At 38.2% G+C, this 24,899-nt stretch overlaps 1 protein-coding gene across 1 annotated transcript in view; it reads right to left on the bottom strand.

Annotated features, from left to right (window-relative positions):
* ANO4 (anoctamin 4) overlaps positions 1–24,899 on the bottom strand; it is a 147,129-nt gene that overhangs the window by 55,840 nt on the left and 66,390 nt on the right. Inside the window, exons 8-9 of the mRNA XM_040990900.1 lie at positions 11,183–11,289; positions 1,303–1,358 (exon numbers count right to left, since the gene is read on the bottom strand). Of these exons, the coding sequence (XP_040846834.1) occupies positions 1,303–1,358; positions 11,183–11,289 (163 nt within the window). The remainder of the gene's footprint in view (positions 1–1,302; positions 1,359–11,182; positions 11,290–24,899) is intronic.

Here is a 24,899-nt window from a genome sequence, read left to right as displayed (position 1 = left end):
ATGGTATTTTTATTGTTGGCTGCTTACTAATTTGGAAATGATTTCCTTCTTGTAGGACACAGGGCTTTACTGAGATATGAAAGTCACAGAGAAGACTGTATTCTGTTTGGGTCTCATTAGCTGTGACTGTTCCACCCTCTGCTGCCTGTCCACCCACTCTGCTCCCAGAGCTCGGACACTGCAGAACTGGGAATGGTGGGATACACTGCAATGCCTTCCTGGGCAAAGCCGACTAACGAATGCAAGAAGCGACATGATGCTTTGAAAGAAATCTGTTCAGAAACACCTGTGCATGGCTCTGGCAAACCTTCCTGTCAGAACGTGTGCTTCTGTTATTCTAAAAGGAGCATTCTAAAAATGTTTCGGGACAGTCGGTAAATACAGTCTCAGATCACAGCTTTCAGTTTTCTCAATAAGGCTTCAGGAGCTGTGCTGTACCTTCTACCTGGTGTTTAAAACCAAGAAAAGAAACACTGTAAGCTGGAAAAAAAATGTATATTCTCCAAAGTTTGCTAAGAAATTATTGGGACTGATTCTAAGAGAAATTTACTAAAAATCACACTGCCAGCCTCCCTGTGGCCTGCACCGCGGAATCCCAGAGGGCAGGTACCACTGTAGTTCATGTACCATGCCGCAACTGATGAGGGGTCGGTGACTCCGAACCATGAAAAGAACAATAAACTCCAAATAAATATGAGGTTTATGATTCTGAAAACCTATGCATGGGAGACTACTACCTTAAACTGTTCTAAGATTTAGTGGGGAAAAAGGTGTAATCATAGTTATGCCTATGAAGACATTATTCATGACAAAGACCACATGGGAAACGAGGAGAATATTAACATTTATAATCTTATAATGGTGAATATGATACTATTGATTTCCACACATCATCCTTTGACTAATCGGAGATTGTATAACATGAGTTCTTCCCACGCTTTCAAGGACTAGCTTTAAATTTGTTTTGGGCTAAGACTTTCTTCCAAGAAAATTTTCCTTTTGTTTCTGGTGCCTCATGTAAAATTTCAATCGCTTTCTGATTTTACAACTTAAGCTTCCTTAAGCTATTCCTCTGAACTCATGAATGACTCTTCATTCAAGTATCCTTGCAAATACTTTAATAAAAAGATAGAGACATAAATCAATATGGGGGGAATATAAGAAAGTAGACCCTCTCTAATGACCTACTGAAGAAATGAAGTGCACGCTGAACAGTTTCCACAAATTTAATGAACAACTATCCCTAGAAGATGATTTTTTTCCATAAAAAGTTGCAAGAAAGATAAGAAGTCAGTACAATACCTCGTGCAAGGGAAATGCAGCTTCATAGGAGCCATTGGTGAGCAGCCGATTCAGACCTACAAGAACAAGTCAGTGCATTCCAGTGATACTGAATTGGAAACTTTAGGCTTGAAGCTAATGTAAGGCAGTCATTTTTGGAATAAAGGGATCCAGGCTTTAAAAAGTGATTCAGATCCACATGAGGACATCAACAGTTTAGAAAGAAAGCCTTTCTATCTGACTGAAAATCAGGATCTTTTTTTTTCCCTTCATTTAAAAAAAAATCTAACAATTAAAGACTGACTACATACAAGATGTACCATGGGATGACTTGACATACACTGTGTGATGACTATCACTGTCCAGATAAAGACGACACCATCAGCACCCAAATAGCACATTGAGTCTCAAGAACTTACTTCATCACTGAAATGTCCCACCCTTCCACCAACATCTGTCTACTTCCTTTACCCTGCAGCATGCAGTAACCATCACTCTTCTCTCTGCTTCTAAAATTCAATTTTTAAAGACTCTACACATTAATTTTTTTGTCTTTTTGTATCTGACTAATTTAATTCAGTCTGGTGTCCTTCTAGTCCATCCATGCTGTTACAAAATCTCCTAGGGTTTTCTTCTTTTCTGTGGCTATTAATACTTTACCGCATATATGTATCATAATTTCTTTATCCATTCATCACTCAGTGGAAAGCTATTTCTTATATTTTGGACTTGACTACTGTGAATACTGTTGCAATGAACATGGGAGTGTGGACATCCTTCAAGATACTGATTTCATTTCTCTTGAATGTGTACCCTGTTGTGGAACTGCTAGATTATAAAATAAATCTATTTTTGAGTCATTATTTTACATGATGAGTATATGCTAGTTTTTTTTAAGGTTTATTTTTATTGGAAAGACAGATTAGATTTACAGACAGAAGAGACAGAGAGAAAGATCTCTCATCTGCTGGTAAACTCCCCAAGTGATTGTAACCCAGCTGGCTCCTCAAAGCCAGGAGCCAAGAGCTTCTTCAGGGTCTCACACATGTGCAGGGTCCCAGGGCTTTGGGCCACCCTCTACTGTTTTCCAGCGCCACAAGAAGGTAGTTGGATGGGAAGCAGAGCAGCTGGGACATGAACAGGTGCCCATAGGGGATCCCAGCGCTTGTAAGGAGAGGATTTAGTCCTGGAACCATCATGCTGAACTAACTCTATACACCATTTTCATCACCAACAATTTACAAGGATTTTCCTTCTCCACATTCTCAACATTATCTTCAACACTTGGTATATTCTGTTACACCTCCTTGTGCTTTTCATTTGTATTTCCCTAGTGATTAATGGCAGTAAAAATTTTTTGTGTTTATTCGTCATGTTATATCTTCTTCTGTGAAACGTCTGTTCAAATTTTTTGTCTATTGAGAATATTTTTAACTAGCAAGTTTTCAGTTTTCTTTATATATGAGGCTGCTTTATGAAGTTTACATATAAATAAAATTAAGCTTATTTGTTGCAAAAAAAAATTTAAAACCCACCTGCAGTTCTTAAAATAATACACATTTCATGAGCTTTTGGAATTACCTTGTATATTTTAGATGTAGATCCTTTGTTAGACATAGTTTCTGGAAATTTGTTTGTCCTAGTATATGGCTTCTTTTTCCATTCTCTTAAATATATCTTTCAAGAATGAAGTTTTAATTGTGATGAAGTCCAATGTATTTTTTTCTTTTATGGGTTGTACTTTTAGGGTCATATGTTGACTAACCCAAAGTCATAAAGATTTTCTCCTAGGTTCTTTGTAATAAGTTTTATGTTTAGGCTTACTCTCCATCTAATTATCTTTTGTATGTGAGTATATGTTAATTGCTCACATATGCATTATTCCAGCATCATTTGTTTTAAAAAAATCAGTCCTTTCTTTACAGTTGAGTTTTCATTAAAAATCAATTTTTATGTGTGGATCTATTTACTACTGGGTTCTCCATCTTGTTCCACTGATGTATTTGTCTATTATTAGATCAAGACTACATGTATTGATTTCATTTGCTTCACAAGAATTCTTGAAAGCAGGCAGTATTCACTCTCTAGTCTGCTATTTTCCAAAGCTGTTTTAGCTATTCTATATCATTCTTACGAATTTTTGAGCAGTTTTTACAGACACACACACACACTCTGCCTCTTTCTTTTGGAAATTGGATTAGAAATGCATTTAACCTTTACATATACTTGAAGAACACTGGTATTTTAAAAATACTAAATCTTCTGTGCCATGAACAGACTGTATTTCAATTTGTTTATTCTTAAGATATTCATAAATTTCTCCCAGCAATGGCTCATAGTTTGCAGATTACAAAATTGTTTTGCATAAGTCTTAGCTTGTTCACAATTATCCCTACACTTTCCATGTTTTTGATGGCATTACAAATGATACCGTTCTTAACATCTGTTTATTGCTGGTTTATGAAGGTAAAATCGACTTAATATATCAATTTTACCTCTTGTGAACCAGATTAAATTCACTTATTAGTTCTAGTAACCATTTTGTAGAGTCCATTAAATTTCTACACGGAAATCAGATTGATAATTAGGACAGCTTTATGTCTTTTTAAATATGCATGCCTTTTTTTCTTGTAAGTGGTTAGTAAGATCATGCAAATCTTAACAGTGAGCATATAAAGAAGTTTCAAAAAGTTCTTGAAAATTCAAACTCTTGTTCTTTTTTTAATCACTGAATAAGTTTAACAAGTAAAAAGCATAAAGACCTTAGTTTAGTGGGAATACAATGATCACAAACAATAATTGAATGGAAAAATTATCATTTCACACATGTATAGTAAAATTTTAAAGAGATCATAGATCATTAAAACTACAGCAGTAAAACATTCTTAACCTGGAAAATGGATTTCAAAAGAAAAGCTTATTTTGGGTGTGAAAAGTTTCTGAAACACATGCACACAAGCGGTCTTCAAAAATCAAACAGGAGGTGCTGCTGCGATAGCTCAACTGGCTAATCCTATACCTTCAAGTGCCAACATTCCATATGGGTGCCAGTTCATGTCCCAGCATCTTCACTTCTGATCCAGTTCCCTGCTTGTAGCCTGGGAAAGCAATAGAGCATGGTCCAAAGCCTTGAGACCCTGTGCCTGCATGGGAGATGTGGAAGAATTCTTCGCTCTTGGCTTCAGCCTAGCTTAGCTTAGCTTGGCTTCAGCTTAGCTCCAGCCATTGTGGCCACTTGGAAAGTGAACCAAAGGACAGAAGGTTTTTGTGTCTCTACTCTCTAAGTCTACCTTCCCAATAATAATAAACAAATCTTTTTTAAAAATGAAATAAGAAACCACTTACATATATAATACAAAAATAGGATGATCCAAGTACACATTAAAAAATTCACTTTTCACAATTCACATAATTATTTGGAAGCACCCTTGTATTGTCTTATTTATCTTTGGTGAAAGTATGCTTTCACTATTAAATATGTCAACTGTAACTATTTCGTAGAAAATGAGGTTGACAAAGATAGCTTTTACTCATAGTTTGCTGACATTTTATGATAATAGATGTTGGACTTTGTCAGATACCCTTTCCATGTGCATACAAAACTCATGATGTGTTTTTGTTCGGTTTCAGAGTGTTATAATGGTGAATTCTGCTGTGCTTCTGGTCTAATTAAAAAATTACTTCTTTTAGTCTACAAACTTTCAAATTAATTCATTTTCCTCTCCTCGTTTCTTAAGGTGAAAAGGTCATTAATTTGAGACACTGTTTTTTTCATATTCAAATACCATGGTATAAATTTCTAACTACTACAACAGCTCTGCACACCTTTTGGTATTTTGTACTTTGTTTTCATTCAGTACACTTTCTATTTTGTTTTTTTTTGATTTTTTTTGCCAACGAATTACTTATCACCACAGTAATTAATCATCCTGAAACTCCCAGAATCCTTCTGCTTACTGACTCAAGTGTAATAATACTGTAGGGAAAAAAAATTTCCATAACCTGAATCCTTTTAAACTTATTGTTTTTTGTTTTGTTTTGGTTTTGTTCCTAAATGTTGTTTCTCAACAGAGTTTCCTGTTTCTGGTGTTCACTGGAGTGGTCTAAAATGTCAATTAGATCAACTTAATTAATAATGCTGTACATAACTTTTTAAATCTGATTTTTTTGTCTACTTATTCAATTAACTGCTGAGAAAGTGGTATTGGAATTTTTGATTAGGATTGTGAATGTGTCTATTTGTTATGGCAATTCAACTAGATATACCTTCATATAATTTGGAGCTCTGCATTTGAGGGCACTAAGGTTTAGGATTGTTACAGCCTCAAGATGAATTAACCCCTTTATCATTACAAAATGGTGCTTACTCCTGAAGTGCTCTTTGGTCTGAAATCCATTTTTACACAAATCTATCTATAGATTCTGACTAAACGAATTATGCATGCCTTTATTTAATGTCTTCATTTTCTTACACTTATTGCTCATTGAATTTATTGGGTCTGTGGGTTTTCTCTGAAGTGGGAAAATTCTCAGTCTTTAGTAATTCAAATATTAACCAAATTCATATTCATGTTTGCCATGTCTAACATCTGAAAATATTCTGGGTAGGTTTTTGATGGATCAATTTTACTCCCTTTGTGAGTCACAGTTTTTCTCTTTTTGTATGCCTGGTAATATTGGTTAGATATCAAACATGGTGATTTTTCCCATTTAGTTGATCTATATACAATTTTATATATTCTTGAAATTCACTCTAGGAGACTGTAAGATACTGAAAAAAATGGGATTTGTTTGGGTCCTTCTACCTATGGTAGGTATTTTTTTTTTGATTCTAAGGCTAAGGAAAGCCTGTCTAAGTCTCTACTCATTGTCTATTATGATGAGCTCCAGCACCACTGGAAATCTTTTCCTACGGTTCTTTCTTTGACTTTGATGGTTTCCTGACATGCACAATGAACAGCACTCACTGAACACTACAGGATAATCACATGCAGCTTTTTTCAAAGTTTAGCTCTCTATTTTCTGCTACTTTGTTCTGGGATTTCTGGTTTCCTGGGTCTTCCTTTACAACTCAGAGACTCCTCTTACCTTCAAGGAAGTAAGATGGAGCAACTACAGGAATATTCTAATTTATTCTCTGTCTTTCATGATCCCTGTTTTGGGTTGCCCAATGTTCAATGTCTTAAAAATGGTTGTTCCACACATTGTACTGATTTTTCCTTTTTGGATTATTTCACTGAGGGGAGTAAATTTTGTGATTGTTAGTTACTCCAGCTGTCCAGAAATGGAATTTTAATGTGTTGACTATAGTTACTTTGCATATCACGACTGATGCTATTTCTTGAAATAATTCTCAAAGGTGATGATTCGGTTAGATGATTTATAAGACGAATGCATTTTACACTTTAGATTCTGCTAAAAAACAACAACAGGGACTTAGCCTAAGTTAAAAATGACATAGAAACTGATCCATTTTTTAATGATTGAGGATCAATAAATGTTTAAGTACTTTTAATCAAAGTAACATATTAATGTGTCTAAGTTGCTTGACTTAACACTAAATATTGAAGACAAACATTTGAAATACAAATATCCTTAGGGCTTGGTAGCTTGTCTAGCACAATGAGAGCCTCAATAAATACCTTCCTGAGAAATGAATAAAACATTAATTATTATAAGGCTGGAGTCTCTACTGAGAATACCACACATCACATTAATTATATCTTCAGACATCCCAGAAGCTAGGGAAAAAATCAGATTCATAGGAACCTCATAACAGAATCAGATGATGAGTTTTGAAATCTATCATAATTTGCCAAAGTCCTAAATGTGAAGAGGAACTGATATAAATCAATTTTAAGATTTACTGTGTGCAGCCATTGTTTTTTTTTTTTTATTTTTTTTTTAAAGATTTATTTTTATTATTTTTTCATTGGAAAGGCGGATATACAGAGAGGAGAGACAGAGAGGAAGATCTTCCGTCCGATGATTCACTCCCCAAGTGAGCGCAACGGGCCGATACTATGCTGATCCGAAGCCAGGAGCCTCTTCCGGGTCTCCCACGCGGGTGCAGGGTCCCAAAGCTTTGGGCTGTCCTCGACTGCTTTCCCAGGCCACAGGCAGGGAGCTGGAAGGGAAGCGGGGCTGCCGGGATTAGAACCGGCGCCCATATGGGATCCCGGGGGTGCAAGGCGAGGACCTTTAACCACTTGCGCCACCGCGCCGGGCCCGCAGCCATTGTTAAATAAGTCTTTATTGAACTATTAATTGCTGGTATTTTGAAAGTGATTTTAACCAAGTTTGACTGTCACTGTTTTAATAAATTCAGAGTGGAGTTGAAAACCTTATTGGTGTACACTTCACTAAAATACCCATATAAATCATGTCTACAAATCAATATTTTTGTGTTACTTCTCATCAGTGTTGGCTCATGCAAGAAACTTTCAGAGCAAGTTATTTTCAGAGGCTGAAAATAACATCAGATAAGCACTGGTTCTATATAGAAATTAATTTTCTCCTAACACATTTTATTTAAGTAACCAAATATAACAACATATCGGGTCAACAGACTATTTGTAATTCTCTGTTTTTCTGCATGATACCTGATGCTGTGCCAATAATTTGGTCTGTGATTGGTTACTCCTAATCATACACATTTGAAGTTTATAATTACCAATTTCTAAAGTGCTGAAGGTCTTCAGCACAACACTCCTTCCTTGATCATTTGGAGAATATTTTACAAAGACTCCTTCTGACTAGCAACAGTACTGGATTCCTGGGCTCCTTTATAACATATGAAACACTCCACTGTCTGTCTTTGTCTCCTCCTGCCAAGTTGTAAAAACAGCCCACATACTGAGATACAGAAATTAAGAACAATCATGACATGGGTTCACTGTGCAACTTTCGATTGTGTAAGGATGTTGATGATGAGACATCATGTTTAGAAGATCTTTAATTCAGTTGAACATGTGCTTACTGAACTTTCACTTAAATACAAACACTACACTAGGTACTGATGATGTAAAGATGAATAAGGTTCTTGTTTACGTTAAGGAGTTTACTACCTAAACCAGCAGTTTTCAGTGGCAAATTCTCAACAGTTTAGTGGGTTATGACTGAGTTGTGAGGTATGCTAAAAATGATAGTAGCCTGATTAATGAAGAAAATGTTCTTTTAGCAATTTTATTTTAATGAAATAATCCAGAAAGACTATTGCTGTAACTTTACTTTCACTAACTTGTTATCTACTGTGCTTATGATTCAATGTGAACTGAAAAAGTACGGGACAAAAGGTATTTCCAGAACACCTCAGGTCTGGTAAAATCATACGAATAAGGATTTAATATGGGACAAAATAATAAAGATAATATTAAATTATTTATAGCAAAACATTAACAGTGGTTTCTCTTTAGACAGTAAGTTTTAATAATGCCATTGAATATACATAATCCAAGATAATAATAAGAGTTGTGAGGAATTTAATTATCCAATAAACACTCTGAAAATAATTGCCATAAGAATTCCAAAAAGGAAAGGGTTTCTTTAGGTTGGAACTGTCATGGAGGACTTGATGGAAAGGGGTGTCTCAGGTACGACTGATGACTGCAGGAAACATTGGATGTGTTCAATTTACAACTCCATCAAATAAATACTCAAATCGGGTTAGTTGCACCATAGCCAGCCACACTTACTGTCACTGAACATAACCTTCCCGGTGTACTCCGATCTGGGCTGAGCAGCTGTCTATGTCCCTGATCATACTTTAATTTATGCAGTTCAGAATCAAGGCTTTTTTTTTTTTTTGTGGGCAGCCTCATTATACCAGTGACTCACACTGATCTGCATTCAGTTCAGGTCTCAGATCTCTGCCTCTCATAGATGCTGTTGAGTAATATTTCTCCCACACTGCACTGAGGTAGTTGTTTTGTTGAATTTGAGTGTGTAGTTTTTAAAATTATTCAATGGCATCTTGCCGGATATGTGGAGATTTCCAGCTATCTCAGGCTCTTTAGTCCAGCGGTTAAAACCATCCATCCCTCCAGCCTTGCCCCTGGAAATTTGCTGAGATTATTTAGCTCTGTGTCAGTTATCAATCTATTGTTCCATAGCTCCGAATGCACATTCACTGCCAGATTTGCAATCCTTTAGCAGATGGTACAATGCTAAAATGTCAGTAGTTGGCACTGCAAGGATACTGGGTGTCTACAATCTCCCACCCTGATAGTGTGGGTGTGCCTGTACTTTCACAAGGTCACATATCTCGGTATCCCCTTGAGGAGCGCTCCACAGAGTAGTGCTGTTGGTAGAGTACTTCCTTGAAGCCCTTTCAAAAAGGCAAATTCTGAATGAGTTCCCAGCTGAGTACTCTGCCATCATTTCATCCCTTCCAATAGGATCTGCATCTTAGTTTTGAGCGAGTCTTCCTAAGGCTTGCTGGCTGCACCCAGTACCTGCAATTCTTTTATTTGTTAGAATTTTTAGCCTTAACTTGCCAAGCTTCCATTACTCCAATTCTACGTCATAGTCCATTATTCATATTAAAGTTTCTCTATTTGGGGCCCGGTGCCATGGCCTAGTGGCTGAAGTCGTCGCCTTGAACATGCCGGGATCCCATATGGGTGCCAGTTCTAATACTGGCAGCTCCATTTCCCATCCAGCTCCCTGCTTGTGGCCTGGGAAAGCAGTTGAGGACAGCCCAAAGCCTTGGGACCCTGCACCCGTGTGAGAGACCTGGAGGAAGTTCCTGGCTCCTGGCTTCAGATCGGCATAGCACCGGCCATTGCGCTCGCTTGGGGAGTGAATCATTGGATGGAAGATCTTCCTCTCTGCCTCTCCTCCTCTCTGTATATCTGACTTTGTCATAAAAAGAAATAAATCTTTCAAAAAAAAGTTTCTCTATTTGAATTACGTATGCTTTTGTCTCCTGTTAAAACCCTGAGTGATAAGTTCATTGCTCAAGCTTGAAAATAGATCTTTAAGATTGTGATTGCAGCAAATCCATCCAAACCATTCCGATATATAATAACCTATTTAATACCTGGTCACAAAACATTGAAAGGTTCTTCGCAGAAATGCCTAAAATATAAACTGTGGAAGCTGTTTAATGTGGGAGAGAACTCTAAGGAAAGTTAAGCATGTCAGCTCATCCCCAAATGCAGCTCCCTCCTCCCCTACTCTTGGGTGTTTCCATTCTGGCTTTTCATCATTCAGGTCTCAGTAAAAATTTCAACTTTTCAGCCAAGCCTTCCCTGATTACCAGCCTCGGCTGGCACGAATTCAGTCTCATCCTCTGACAGTCCATACCCGAACCATCACCCAATTCATTTCTTCATGGCACTTATTTGTTTACTGCTGCCACTGACTTTTTGAATGTAAGTTTTTGGCTCTAGAGGACTGTAATTATTTACCCAGCTCAGTGTCTGGCACACAATGGACACTCCAGAAATATTTTGAGAATCGAGAGCATTTTTCCATGGGCCTGGATAAGTGAAATGACAAACTTTTACAGGACATACCAGGATATTTCCAAAAAGTCTATGGAGAGTAGAAAGTCTGTAAAGAATAGACTAATTTTAGCAAAAATATTTTGAAATTTATGCACTGGAAAAAATCTTTAAGAAGTCTATGAAAATGTGTATTATAAAAAACCTATGCAAGCATCACAAAAATTTTTGCAGCAAAATAACGTTTTAATTTTATTTTCCTTGGGCTTTGTGACACACTCTCACATTTAAGGACATTATCAAGATTTTACACTTGTGTGCTATGCATTAAGGGAGTCACAGGTGTAATAAATCAAACAAGCATTTCTAGAATTGACAGAAACTTGATAAAACATAGGAAAACATCTGTAGTCCCCAAATGCCAGATTTAGTCTTAGTATTAACAGGCTACTTACCAATTTTGTTTTTTCCTTCTTCATACTTTATTCTTTGTAATATATGATGTACGATTCTACTTCTTGTGGCATTGTTGAAGAAAGTATCCTTGTTGTGTATGATGAAGCTACACACACACAACGAAAACACAAATTGAGAATGAACTGAGGTGAAGCAAATCTTTGTCATTATTTGGTGTTGCTTAGATGGAGATATTTTAGAACAATCATAGAGGAAGTGCATGGAACAGCATATTACCCAGATGCCATAAGCAGAGCAGTAGCTCACAGGGTTGAGTCACTTTGGTTCTTGGAGTGTTGAACATTAACACCATCATGTGTGGAGGCAGCCGGAGGTAAACATGACTAACAAGCTTCAAAGCCAAGTCACAGCAGATCTAGTTCTCACTGTGTTTTCTCAGGGACAGTGTTAGACAAATCCAACTGCAATTTCATTTTGTTTTTCTCTCCTCTCTTTATCCCTATTCCCCACTCCCCGATTCATAATCACATAGCTTCCCAGTGTTAAGATCTGAAACTGGAAGAGTGGTTGATTTTGGCAATAACCTCTGGACTGGCTCAGGGGTAACGTGAGGATCCAGACTCTAGCCCTCCTTTTCCCATGATCATTCCTGGATGAATGGATTTTTCTCTCCGTCAATGGTCCAGGCAATCAGCAGACTCAGTAAGAGCTGTGTGCATATATGTGCATGCATGCACAGGCCTGTATATATCCACATCCATACCCCACCACACTGGGCTTTCCAGCTGGTGTTCCTATCCTAATAAAAGGTGAGCAGGTAACAGAGCATCCAAGGCCAAAAAATGCATCATGACATGATTGTACCTTCTCTTCTCAGAAATGTGACAAATGGTGAAACATGAGATTTTAAGCACAATTGCTTCATAAATGATAAGATTTGTCAACTCAGTGAACTTTAATTGGATGCCTCCTATAAGTTATAAACAGCAACAAAGGCAAGTAAATATTATTAACCATCACCTCCAAAACAGCTCCAGTATCTCTCTCCATCTCAACTGCATTGCCATCTCCCCAAACTTCTCCTCTCCTATACTATTTCTTGGAGTGAAACCACATCAATTTCCTGATTATTTGGTGTTGTCTCCTATTAGTTTATAGACATTTCCTTGCCTTGTAAAGTACTGACTGCAATAAGGCAAAACATAACAGTTAAGTCCCTGTTCTTGAGACATACACAATCTCATGGGAAAGGTGGGCAGTGTGTGATCATGTGGCATCAACTTTTCATATATTTCCTCCCACTTAAGATTAAACTCATTGAGGATAAAGACTGAGTCTGAACTTTTGGAGTCTTAGAATGCACTGAATGATGGGTTTGTGGGTACCTGACAGCTGAGGGGACCAATATTGGAGAAACTGCTATTATTTGTGTTTCTTAAAAGACAGGGCTCTTAGTTGCTCAAAGGAAGAGGGGAAGAGTCAAAGTGTCCCAGGAGAACAGTGGTTCAAGTGCTGCGTTTGGTGTGGAAACAGCTTTTGGCAGATGAGTCCTGGACAGCATATAAAGGAGAGGAACACAGGCATAACAAGTAAATCATAGGAACAGATTCCCTTAAGAAGAATTTTCCTCTCATTTTTCCTTCTTTCAGACTCTTTCATAGAATACTGTTCTCAGAAAAAAAGAAGTAATTCAGCTTGGTGGATCAGAGAAAGGCTCCTTGGGTAAAAGAAGCAGCTTCAGCATTTGCCTTACATTGCTTCCTAGGTTTTCTGAAAATATTTCATGGCACCAAGGAGGAAGAGGAAAAAACACAGTTACAATGAATGCAGTTCTTTTTGTTTCATCCTTTTGCTTTCTCGCTGTATTTGAGACGGGCCATTACGTTTTAATACCAAATAAAGGTGTCATAAAGAACTAGAGAACAAATAAAAAAGCCCATTTTGATTCACAATTTCAGAATGCTGATAAACGCAGCCATGCCTGACGACACAATTCGAGGCTAAACACCCATGTCCCTCCTCCATTAAACGGCTTTCTGCTTTCCTCTCTTTTTATGGCATCACATTACAGTTCCTCTGTGCATGTAATTCTTCCCTCTAATAAGTACCACAGACAAGCTGAAACATGCGATTTTCTCCTTCCTTATATCCATGTTGTACCTGGAGCCTGAAGATCTTGCATTGGAAGCAAACTTACAAGAACAGGTGCTGCGCACTGCTCCACACTCTGTAAATACGCATTCAATCCTTCCAGTCACCCATGAGCTAAGCTCTTACCAAGCACATTTTACAGATGAGTGTCAGAGCGGAGGTAAGGTACCTAGAGCCATTCTTAGGTTAGAGCAAGTCTTAGGCTCTCACTTAGGCTTAGAAACTCAGTTCTACTTCTATATATTGATAGAAAACTGGTACAAACTCTATGAGTTCTATCTAACCAGGTCACACCCTTATAACTTACCTTTGAACCCGGCGATTTTTTTTTTGGAGTCTATTCTACAAATACACTTATCCACGTGCAAGGTGAAAGATGTACAAGAATGTTCATTGCAGAATGATTTATAGTAGCAAGAGACTAGAAATAACTGGGGGGTATTTTAAGCAAGTTCTGATCCAACCTTAGAGAATAGTCTGAAGCTGTAAAGAGATGAAGGGTGCTGAGCGTGGCTATATGAAACCTACAAGATAGCCCAACGACAAAACAAGGTTCGAAACAACAACTTGTGTCACAGGAAAACATCTGTATATGGAGACATATTGGCATAAATGTATTGACATACAATCTGCTTGTGAATGCAGAGACTAGCTATGGAAGGTTGTATTCACATCTGGAGCTACTAGTTGCCTCTATGGAGAACCAGTGTGGCTTAGAAACTAAGAAGGAAAATGTCCTTACACATGCTTAGGAAATTTTTAGCATGAGTAAGCACCACTTAAAAAAAAAGACTCAGGTAGTTACATTTAAAAAAAAAAAGAAAAATTCAAAAGAGAACACATTTCTGCTCCCAGTTTGTGCTGACTTTCCCCACGAGGTGAAGCAATCGGTGAATTGGTGGAGGATCAAGTCTGAGATCATGCCTCTACCTCATCCTGTTCCTTGGTAAGGTTTGCAAAATGTCCCAAAGTCACACAACTATCAAGCATCGAGGAGTTGTTCTAACCCATGCATATCCTGTTTCATCTCTTCGACCTGTTTGTGAGGAGAGCCTGTGGGTATGGGCAAGTGACGGGGTCTCTCCAGATCTGTTAAGGCCTTAACACATATCTGTTCTTTGGGGTTAAGCACCCTAAGTTTCCAGTTAAATTTTGGAGGACTAGGAACCTAGCATGCTCACTGCTAGGAAGGGAAGGATGGATAAAAGTGTAGGCTGTGCAATTGCTTCAGCTGAAAATCTCCAGGGTTGTATATGCTCTTTTTGATAGGTCCTTCCTGTGGCCAATCCTGCACAGCAGTCTTAGGAACCATTCTGATGTGCTAAGTCATTTGAGAAACAGATATTTATGGTTATTTGATACAAATCCTTGGGCCTTGAGAGCACGTATATGTGAAGGTCAGAGAAGGTTGGAAGGGGACATGGACTGTATGTATGCCTGTATGTTGTATGCATGTGAGGGAAATGCAAAGATGACAGTAACCCAGCCACCAACTCAAAGGCACTGCTATTCTTACAAAATGACAATATTCAAGGGTGGGATTTGAGAAGATGTGCTCAGAATGTTGGGCCTACAATCACTTTACTATGAAACGCACCGCTTTCAAAGAAGGTAACTCCTTTTAGCTATGCATGCTGCGCAAATTCTTATAACTGAAGAACAAGTTCAGATTTAGTTTGATTTATCCAGATCCCAGAATTGTTAAGCATCAATTCCAGAGACACTGAAAATGCTGTGTTACCCAATACGGTATGTACACAGAATGACATTAGTCATGTACGTGACTATTTAGTCACAGGAGCCACTGAGAACTTCAACTTCTGACTAGTGTAAATAAAGTAAATTTCAATTTTATTTTATTTAAATAGTCAGAAATGGCTGTGGATACCATGTTGATGGAACAGATAATAATTAAGTCATGGATTATGCTTTGAGCGCTTAAGACCCATGCCCTGCTTCAATGATGAGACATTTAACCCTACAACTCCTTTTGAGTGAAGTAAAGCAGGAGTGAGTGGAGTGGGCAGTGCTCTTCAAGATCATGTATAAGTTGACAGAAAACCTGGGTTCAAGTTCTGCTCTTTCAAAGTGATTGTGAGGCCTTGAGCAAATCATATGACTCTCTTTTTTTAAAAAAGATTTCTTCTATTTTTATTGGAAAGGGAGACTTCCAGAAAGGAAGATCTTCCATCTCTTGTTCACTCCCTAAATGGTTGTAACAGCTGGAGCTGAGCCAATCTGAAAACAAGAGCCAAGAGCTTCTTCTGAGTCTCCCACTCAGATGCAGAGTTCCAAAGCTTGAGCCGTCCTCTGCTACTTGCCCAAGTCACAGGCAGGGAGCTGGACAGGAAGTGGAGCAACCAAGATATGAACCGGTGCCCATATGGGATTCTCACGTAGGCAAGGTGAGGACTCTAGCCACTAGGCTATCGCATCAGGAAGTCATGTATCTCTTTAGGACACAGTTACTTGTTGGGAAATTTAGGGTCAGAATGTATGAGTTGCCTAAGGACACCAGGAAATAGCCAGAAAGCGAGACTAGAACATTGGAGTTATGAAGTCCTAAGTAGATGTTAGAACTCCTACAACCCATGGTTTATTTCATGCCCCATTTGATAGCTAAGAGACAGCTCAAAGCAGAAAGCTCAAAGACATAACTTGATATGTGCCCTTGTAAAATAAAAATCTGTTCTTCTTAGTCTTTTTCATCTTAGAAAAAAAAGTGACATTGCTCTGCACCGCATTTCACAAAGCACAATCCTGAGATGCAGCCCTGACCTCCTCTTTCTCTTGTGTCCCACATTCAGTCCACTAAGTTCCCTCACCCTCTGTTCCTGAATGTCACTCCGAGTCTGAACCTTTCTCACCAACTTTACTTGGAAGTTGTTTTTTCCTTGGACTACGGCAATAGTTTCCCAACTGTTCTAATTTCACTCTTCCTGTAGTTCCTCTCTACAGAGCAAACAGGATGACCTTTATTAAAAAGAACAAAATCTTACCCTCTTCTATTTAACTTTTTGGTAATTTCCAAAGATTTGCAATAAAGCTCAAAGTCTTTTCCTCATTCTTGCGTAAACCAGCAGTCTTATTTCTTCTTTTCTTTGCACATTATAAGTAACACTGTCCTTCTTCTCTACCCCTCAAACTCACCTTGTCATTGTTCATGGGTTTTTACTCGAACCTTTCTCAGACTTTTGTATATGTTTCTTGCCAATATTTGGGTTTCCAATGTTATTTTTTTTTTTACCATCTTAGCCAAAAGAGTTGCTCCTGCCTTACAAATCATGAGCTCTCTCTCCTCTCTCTACCACATTATTTTTTTCCCTTAGGGTTTATTCTCTTAATTGTAAAAGCATGTGATGAGAAAGACATGCATTTACCTTTTTCTTGTCTGTTCTCCTAAAACACTTATAGATTTCTGCAGGCAGGCTGGGTCTGTCTTTTTTCTACTCTCAGTTGTAAGTATAACATATCTTCTCCATTACCTAGAGGCTCTTTGAATGCTCCAGAAATTGTCATATCTTACATTATACAGAAGAATCTTAAAGTCAATTTCATTTTATAATTATATTTTTGTATGTGGAACTAGTTCTGGACCTATATATGCAACAAAAAGGCCTTCACCTTTTTAAAGTAAATGTTAAAGAGTTCCAGAGATCCAAAAATCAAATAAGCTTTCTCCAATCTATGAACATCGCCATGAATTTGGACTTCAAGAGGAAGTAGTATACTGTTAAGAAGCATTTAGTTACCAGTAGATAACTTTTGTACAATTATTCTAGTATAATAGCCACATAATTGATTTCTAAGAAACAGAATCAGGGAGAAAGGAAGACTAAGGCACTCACTCAGCTGGATTTTAGAATTATTCTGGAAGAGTAGCTGTTATATGCTTCTTGTTGCTAGACATTATGAATGATAACCTGTATTGTGATCATTCCATCATTGCACCACAAATGCTGCAAATATAGGAAGCACATAACTCTTTTTGGTTTACAGGTTCTCATGCAATACCTGTGGAACCATCCATAGGGGTTTTTGTCACTGAATAGATCTTGGACTTCAGGTCTTTTGAGGCCAGTGGTAATCGTGGAGTTGGGGAGATGAATGTATTTTATTTGCAGAAAAACTGCAAATTCCTTTAATCCAGAGGGACTACTGACAGACTGCAAAAGCTGGCCACAGCGCCTTCTCCTGTACACAGATTCTCTCTGATGTGAATTTCTTGCTCAGTCCTTCAAGGAGTCTATGTCTCCAGCTGCTGAAACCTGGTGCAACTTGTGAATGGCATTTGTCAATGTAATGCAGCAGGGGTAATTTCTATGGTTTTTAGGCACCAAAACCAGAGATCTCCAAGGTCTTAAACATGCCTTAATAGGCCTCTCTGAAGATGAGAATACAGGGAAGGAGAAACCCAGCCAAGAGTTGCCAAGGCTTAGCAGACACGCAAGAGAGACAGCTGGACTAAGTGGCTCAGTTACTGAAAGAGACAACCACAGCCATTTGTTGTTTCCAGCAGAAATCAACAGAGGAACCACCCAGCTGAATATGTCACAAATACCTGGAACAATTTAATCATGCAAAAAAGTCCATTGTTTTAGGTTAGTAAATTTTATAGTAGATTGTTATATATTAATAGATTCTGGTGGTTGATGGTTCATTATTTCATAATACAAAGAGAAAGTGAAGGTTAATGTCTTAAAAGTAAGTATGTCAGGAAACATTCTTAATTAGAAGTTTAAATTTAACAAGGAGAAGTTAAGGTGATAGAGTTAACTGTCATATAAATTATGTCCTCAAATTAATGAAAATCTAAGTAGGAATAAAGCAACCAATTAATTTTTTTACGTGACAAGGCTTATTTTGAGAGTTTTCTGGGCTTTAGGCAACCGTAGTGCAAAAATTCCTTATCTTAAGAGCACTTGATAGGAGAAAAAGGAGGAAAAGATTATCAGATAAAATATATAAAATTAAAGGTTCTGACTACAGAATTTCTAGCCTCTTTAAGGATTAAAATGAAAAGTGACTGCAATATAAAGCAATATAAAATTTTATTTATAATTGTGCTTCATGATATCTTCTTTGTTGAGACTTAAACACAAATTAAAAAACACTTGATCTTGAGATGAGCTAAAAACAGAAAATCAAATACTAGCGTTCAGTTTTTCTCCCTCAAAGCCCTTGAAAATAACAGCATTTTGTATGTGTTTCAATATATATATATGTATAAACCCTGATGGGAAAAAAGATAACATAAAAAAATCAATAAAATTTCATGATGTACAAAGCAGGCAGGCAAATGCTAATAGATTTAAGAGATAAGAAAAAGTTGAATCATCAACCGTCTTTAAAGAAAAATACGGTCATACGTACACCACAGACTCTCACAATTACTTAGACCTGGGCACCTGTGACCTCAAGCCACGGAGTAAAGAGGAGGCGGAGATAAGCAAGCACTGTTTAGGAGCTGTTCAAGAGGAAGGTAGCTCTCAGGTCCAGCGCCCGCGTCCGCTCCTTTACTCTAGTAGATGACTGGGGGCTATGTTAGTGTTGTTGGCACAGGCTAATACAGCCCTTGCACTATGTGACCTTAGACATAACTATGCACAACCACAGAATCAGAATGCCTACATTCTGGAAGCTAAGAGTCCCAGGTGTCTGCACCCAACTCGCAGTCTAGATCATGGCTATTAGGCACAGAAGGCTCCTCTGGGAACTCTGACCAGCCTTAGATGCAAGATCTCAGTAGGGAAATTGGAGACTCCAAAATGAAGCCATCCAATCATGTTTTTCTACAACAATGTCCACAGTCCCCATTACTACTCAGAGCTTCTACTTAGTTTTTGTGCTATTATTTTATTAAAAGATTTATTTAATTGTAGTGCAAAGCCATTTATTTTTATTGCAAAGCCATAGTTTTATTGCAAAGCCATCAGAAAGCGAGAGAGAGAAATATCTTGTCTGATGATTCACTCCCCTAGTGACCACAATAGCCAGTGTTGCACTGATCCAAAGCCAGGAGCAGGTGCTCTTTTGTGTTTCCCACGTGGGTGGAGGGTCCCAAGGCCTTGGGCCGTCCTTGACTGCTTTCCTAGGCCACAAGCAGGGAGCTGGATGGTAAGCAGGGCTGCCGGGATTAGAACCAGCGCTCATTTGGGATTCTGGCATGTTCAAGGTGAGAACTTTAGCTGCTAGGTCATGGCACTGGGCCCCCTATTTTTTTTTAAATATTTATTTATCTTTTATTGGAAAGTCAGATATACAGAGAGGACAAAGAAGAAAATCTTCTGTTGGTTCCCTCCCCAAGTGGCCACAAAGGCTGGAGCTGAGCCAATCTGAAGTCAGGAGCCAGGAGCTTATTCCAGGCCTCCCACACGGGTGTAGGGCCCCAAAGCTTTTTCGACTGCTTTCCCAGGCCACAAGTAGGGAGCTGGATGGGAAGTAGAGCCACCAAGATTAGAACAGGTACCCATGTGGGATCCCAATATGTTCAAATTGAGGACTTCAGCTGCTAGACCATAGCACTAGGCCCCTGTGTTTCCTATTCTTAAATAGGGCAGTCATCGAAAGATTTCTAACTGGAGAAATCAAATAAGAGAATAATGTAAAGAGACAGAAAAACAAACAAAAACATGTCAGGAGAAATCAGGCAATGAAAAGTGATAACTGTTTAAAATTTTTCTATTAGGAGAATAAAGATACTTCAATCTGAAAATAAAAACACTTATGTTGTTGATTTTTTTTCCTTCCTGTTGTTGATTTTGTATTGTGGCTTTTCATTTAAGGGGATGTGCAGTAACTGTGTAATGGAGACTATCATGGCCAGATGTGAGTATACAATGCAGCATGCATCTCTACTGCCAAAGATGGACTCCAAATGAAACTGTTAACTATAACTTGACAATGGGATGCTGGACTCCTGCCATTGCCCATGTCCACAATGATGTATATATGACTGTTTCGAAGAACTGTACTATAGTAATAATATGGGAGAACTCAATGAAGGGGGAGGGAACTTGGGGAGGAAGAAAAGGAAAGACCAGGACCTATGGAATTGTATCATAAAATGATAAAAAATAATTAAAAAATTATAAATGGGAACTAAATTTGATCTCCTGCCTTCAAACTGGTCCACTCTGGCCATTGCAGCCTTTGGAGAATGATACAGCAAATGGAAGCTCACTCTATCTTGCTCTGTCTCTCTGTGCATGTAACTCTGCATTTTAGATAATTGAATTGGTATTTTTAATACATAAAAAAACTGAAAGAGATTGTCTTACATGAAAGAAATTTTAAAGACAGAATAAAAGAAAAAAAATTCACATAAAAATTCAAGAATTATTGAAGAAAAATGTCCTCAGTTGAAAGAGCATTGTCCGAGAATAAAGCAGAACCTTTCTCTCCCACTTTGCCTCCCCCTCTTTCTCAGTGTTTGTGTATCCCCATTCTTCTCTGTTACTCTGCCTTTGAAATAATTGACAAAATATATTAAAAAAAAACAGGTACCTAACAAGAGGATATGCATTTTTTTTTTGAGTCAGATTTGAGAAGCTATTCTAAGTCTATATAGGCTGAACAGTAAATTGGTTACCTGTGTGCAAGAGGACTGGGGTGGTGGATAGTAATCTGGGTAATTCAGAAACAGAAATTCGAAAAAGGAAAGGATGTGAGAAAATAAGAGACAAGGTACTACAGGAAAAGGGGAAAAGGAGAGAGAAAAAATGACAATGCTTTAGATGATTCTCACCTTCAAACCAGACCATGAAAATCAACATCATTAGAAACAACATAGATTTAAATTTTACATGATAAAGGTGTACTAATAATGTTGACAAAAATCGCATTCATTGAACATCTGCAAGGCACTGGATACAGTTAATTTAGAAAAAAATCTGAGCATTATTATTATTATTCCCAAATGACAGATGAAAGAACTGAAGCTTAGAATCACATACTTTGTGAGTTACAGAGCTGGGATGTGGGGCCTGGGTCCAATGACCCCAGAGCTTGTGCTCCTGACCACAAGACAGCTCCACCCTTCACTCTCAGGGGCAGACGCAGTGATTCATTGATCTTGTTACAGTCCACTCAGTGTCTGACACAGAACTGTTGGTTGATATGCATTGGACTGAGATGGATGTTCAGAATGAAGACATGGAAGCATCACCATAATCAAGTTCATTAGAGTTCCCTTTCATTTGCTCCTGAAAGGTGATTGGGGGGATTATTTTATAGGTATATAATGTAAAAACACAAAGTTTAGGAACAATAAAGCTTCATAATTGGTCCTCAGACTGGAAAAATCCAATTTGGAACAATTCAGTCCCGCAGCTTCCCACTTAATTAGGATGCTACTGTAATACAGTCAGAAGGTTTTGCTAGAACTATGTAAGGTATTGTCATTCCATATATTTATTATTCACGGACTCAGTCATGGCTATCTTGGCGTGGGCTTGATCTTGGGTCTTGTTTCCTACATTCTCCCATTTGCAGTTGTCCCAAAGGATGGGTCCATCTACTTCCCAGTTCCTTTCTTTGTTATGAGCCACAAAATCCTAAAAACTGCCAAGCATCTGCAAAATTTACCAATTAGTGTCTCTCTGTCTCTCTCCATTTTTTTTTTTTTTGTTTTGAATCTTTCCCTTCCATCTTCATGGAATCCTCTATTCATTTCTGCTCCAGTCAACATAACCCATTTGCATTCCTTCCTCTCACTTAGTACTTTCAACTATTCATAATGAGGTAGAAATGAAAAATAACATCAAAATTGTCATCTTTTCAAGGATATTTGTATTTTAATTGAGAATGGCCTTAGCCAAACGATTTAAAATGCCAACTGAGAAATTCCAGATATTAGGAATTGGGGCTTTTCATTCACTTTCTTCTGATTCCCCCTGCTCTATTCTCTTCCATGATACCAGATCAGAAACTGCAAACAGCCTCTTTGCACTGCCCGGTGTCTCTAAGATCCACAGGCAACTGATGCTTCTTCCTACTGGCCTGCCATCCCTGTCAGTGTCAACCTGGCAACGATCCTTCAAGCTCTCAATGGCAATTGGTTCTAGTTCCTAGCTTTAAGAGAAGCTAGAAACTTTTCCCCAAAACAAGTCTGACTATACCACATCACACACTTGAACCATCAGCACTAGGTCCTAGCTTGTCACAAGTCTAGAACTTGCCTGCAAGGCGGTCTTCCAACAAGTTATTTGGTTCCAATATCCCGTGCCCCCAGACTCTTCATTTGTTCCCCAAGCCCTAGGTGCCATAGCAGTTTCATTTGTTATTAAACATGTGACTTCAGTGTTCCCTTTATGACCACAGGGTTCTTCAACTCCCTATAGTAGCCTCTCTCTTAAAATAATTCCAGGGCCACTTTTTTGGTTTCTCACTATCCCTGATAGTGCCAAACCTGGGTGGCAGCAGGTGATGGTTCAGGTGGTTGGCTCCCCGATGCCTCTGTGGGAAGCTTGGCTTGAATTCTCAGTTCCAAGCTCTGGATTGTTTTCACCAACCACTCAACTACTGCAGGCATCCTAACCAGGGATGGCAGACATAAATGTTTGTCTCTCCCAAATAACAAATAAAAAGAAAGAAAATGGAAGGGCTGATTAAACATCATGCTAAGGAGTTTGACTTTGATCCCAAAGGGCTTAAACAATCACAGGAAACAATTAAGCAAGGAAGCTATGTTATTCCATGTGGTGGTGTGTTTCATTCCCTTCTGAAGTCACACAGCTAAGACGATGAGTTAGGGTGTGATTGATGCCCTCAGTATACTTGCCAAGTCAAAAGCTTAAACAGCTGGGGGTATGTTGTCTCACTTCTATCTGTGATAATAAGTGCGGTGATAGATTTGGAAGGAAAGACTGAAGTGGTGATGACACTATTATTTTGTTTGTAACCAAATTGGTGGCCACTTCTAAGGCAATGGCACTGAGATCAGAATGGAGGAAAGAGGACCAAAAGCATTCGGTGGTGATGGAGGGAAGCAAGGAAGATGATAGTGTCAAGATTGGACAGCCTGAAGAGATGTCATCGGTGTGGAAGGGGGAATGCAAAGCTGCTGATGGGGCATCATGTTGAGGAAGAGTATGGGGTGGAGCGAAAAGAATCAAGCTTATTCCCAGGGACATTGCTAATAGGTGGTTCTGGATTAGTGCCCATTTAAACAAATGGCTATCTAAATCTCTATAACTATCAGTTCTTCTCCTCACTTAAGATGTGAGACATACCCTTCCCTGGTCATGCCGATGCTCAGAATATAACTCAGGTGTAACTCACATTAGTAATTTAGCCTCTTGAGTTTTCATTTCTCTATCTCTGAATTTCTTCCAATCTCTTGGGTAGCCCCCTGTACAATAAGTGCTCAACAAATCTGAGTTACTGTACATAGAAGCGGTATAGGCTGATGGTCAGATTTGTGTCCTAACCTCAAGTCTACATGTGACTGCGTGGCCCTGGATAAAGTACTTAATGTTTCTGAGCCTCTGTTCTCTCTCCTGTGAGATGAGGATAACCAACTAAGCTGCAGGGTGTGGCAGGGATTAAGAGAGACAATAATGAATACATGGCCTAGCACACTGCCCCTACCTCTAAGACACAATCACTCTCTTGCTCCTCCTGTTCCTTCTGACCTACTGCTGTGATGATGGAAAGCACGAAAGAGTTGCATAGGTACAATTCACTGACAGAACAATCCTAGTTCCCAGCTTCCTCTTCTGTTAACCCTTCCTTGTTTTATTGTACTTAAAAGTTGGCAAATCTTCCTCTTCCTACATGTGCTTTAGAATAGCTTTTTATAGCATTTTCTTTATCCAATCATCAATTGACTGGCATTTGGCCTTTTCCATATCTTAGCTACTGTGATTTGAGCTGCTATAAACTTAGGAGTACAGATCTCTCTCTCTCATAAACACAGACTACTACTCAGCCATAAAAGAATGGAATATTGTGTTTTGCAACTAAATGTATACAATTGGAAACTTTTATGCTTAATGAAATAAGTCAGTCCCCAAAAGATAAATACATTTTCCAAGATCTGTGATAACACAGAGAGAACAATAAATGTAATCTATGTGAGCAAGATTGACGTTCTGGGTTTGGTTATTGTTTATAACCTTTGTCTATTCTGTTGAGAGTGGTTATTTTTTAATTTCTACTTGGTGTGTGTTGATATTTTTACCTAATGGAGTATTAAGCCTGTGATTATGAAGTGAAATGAAAGTATGCCACTGTAAAAATTACAAACAAAAAAGGAAGAAGGGGTAGGTGGGGGATGCAGGCATAGGAGCAGTTAGGGTGGACAATATCAATATGCTGCTAAACTTGCATTAAATATGTGAAATTTGTTCACTTTGTATAAATAAAAATAATTGTTAAAAAGCCTTTTTATCATTTTTATAAGGAAAATTATCTCTCGGTCAGTACAACCTAAGATGGTCAAGTTAAAAGTTTAAAAAACATATTCCTGCATACATATGTAAACACACATATGATCACATACAAATATAATTCTCTACTACAGTACAATTCTTGATGCATAACACACATTGGACACATTTGCTGAATGAATGGACTGATAGGTGGGGGAAATGAGCTATTTAT

Source organism: Ochotona curzoniae, unplaced genomic scaffold (assembly GCF_017591425.1).
Source record: "Ochotona curzoniae isolate NIBS_2020 unplaced genomic scaffold, NIBS_Ocur_1.0 contig_1014, whole genome shotgun sequence".
Taxonomy (NCBI): domain Eukaryota; kingdom Metazoa; phylum Chordata; class Mammalia; order Lagomorpha; family Ochotonidae; genus Ochotona; species Ochotona curzoniae.
Note: the sequence above shows the minus strand (reverse complement) of the source record. Positions and strands in the feature narration are given on the sequence as shown.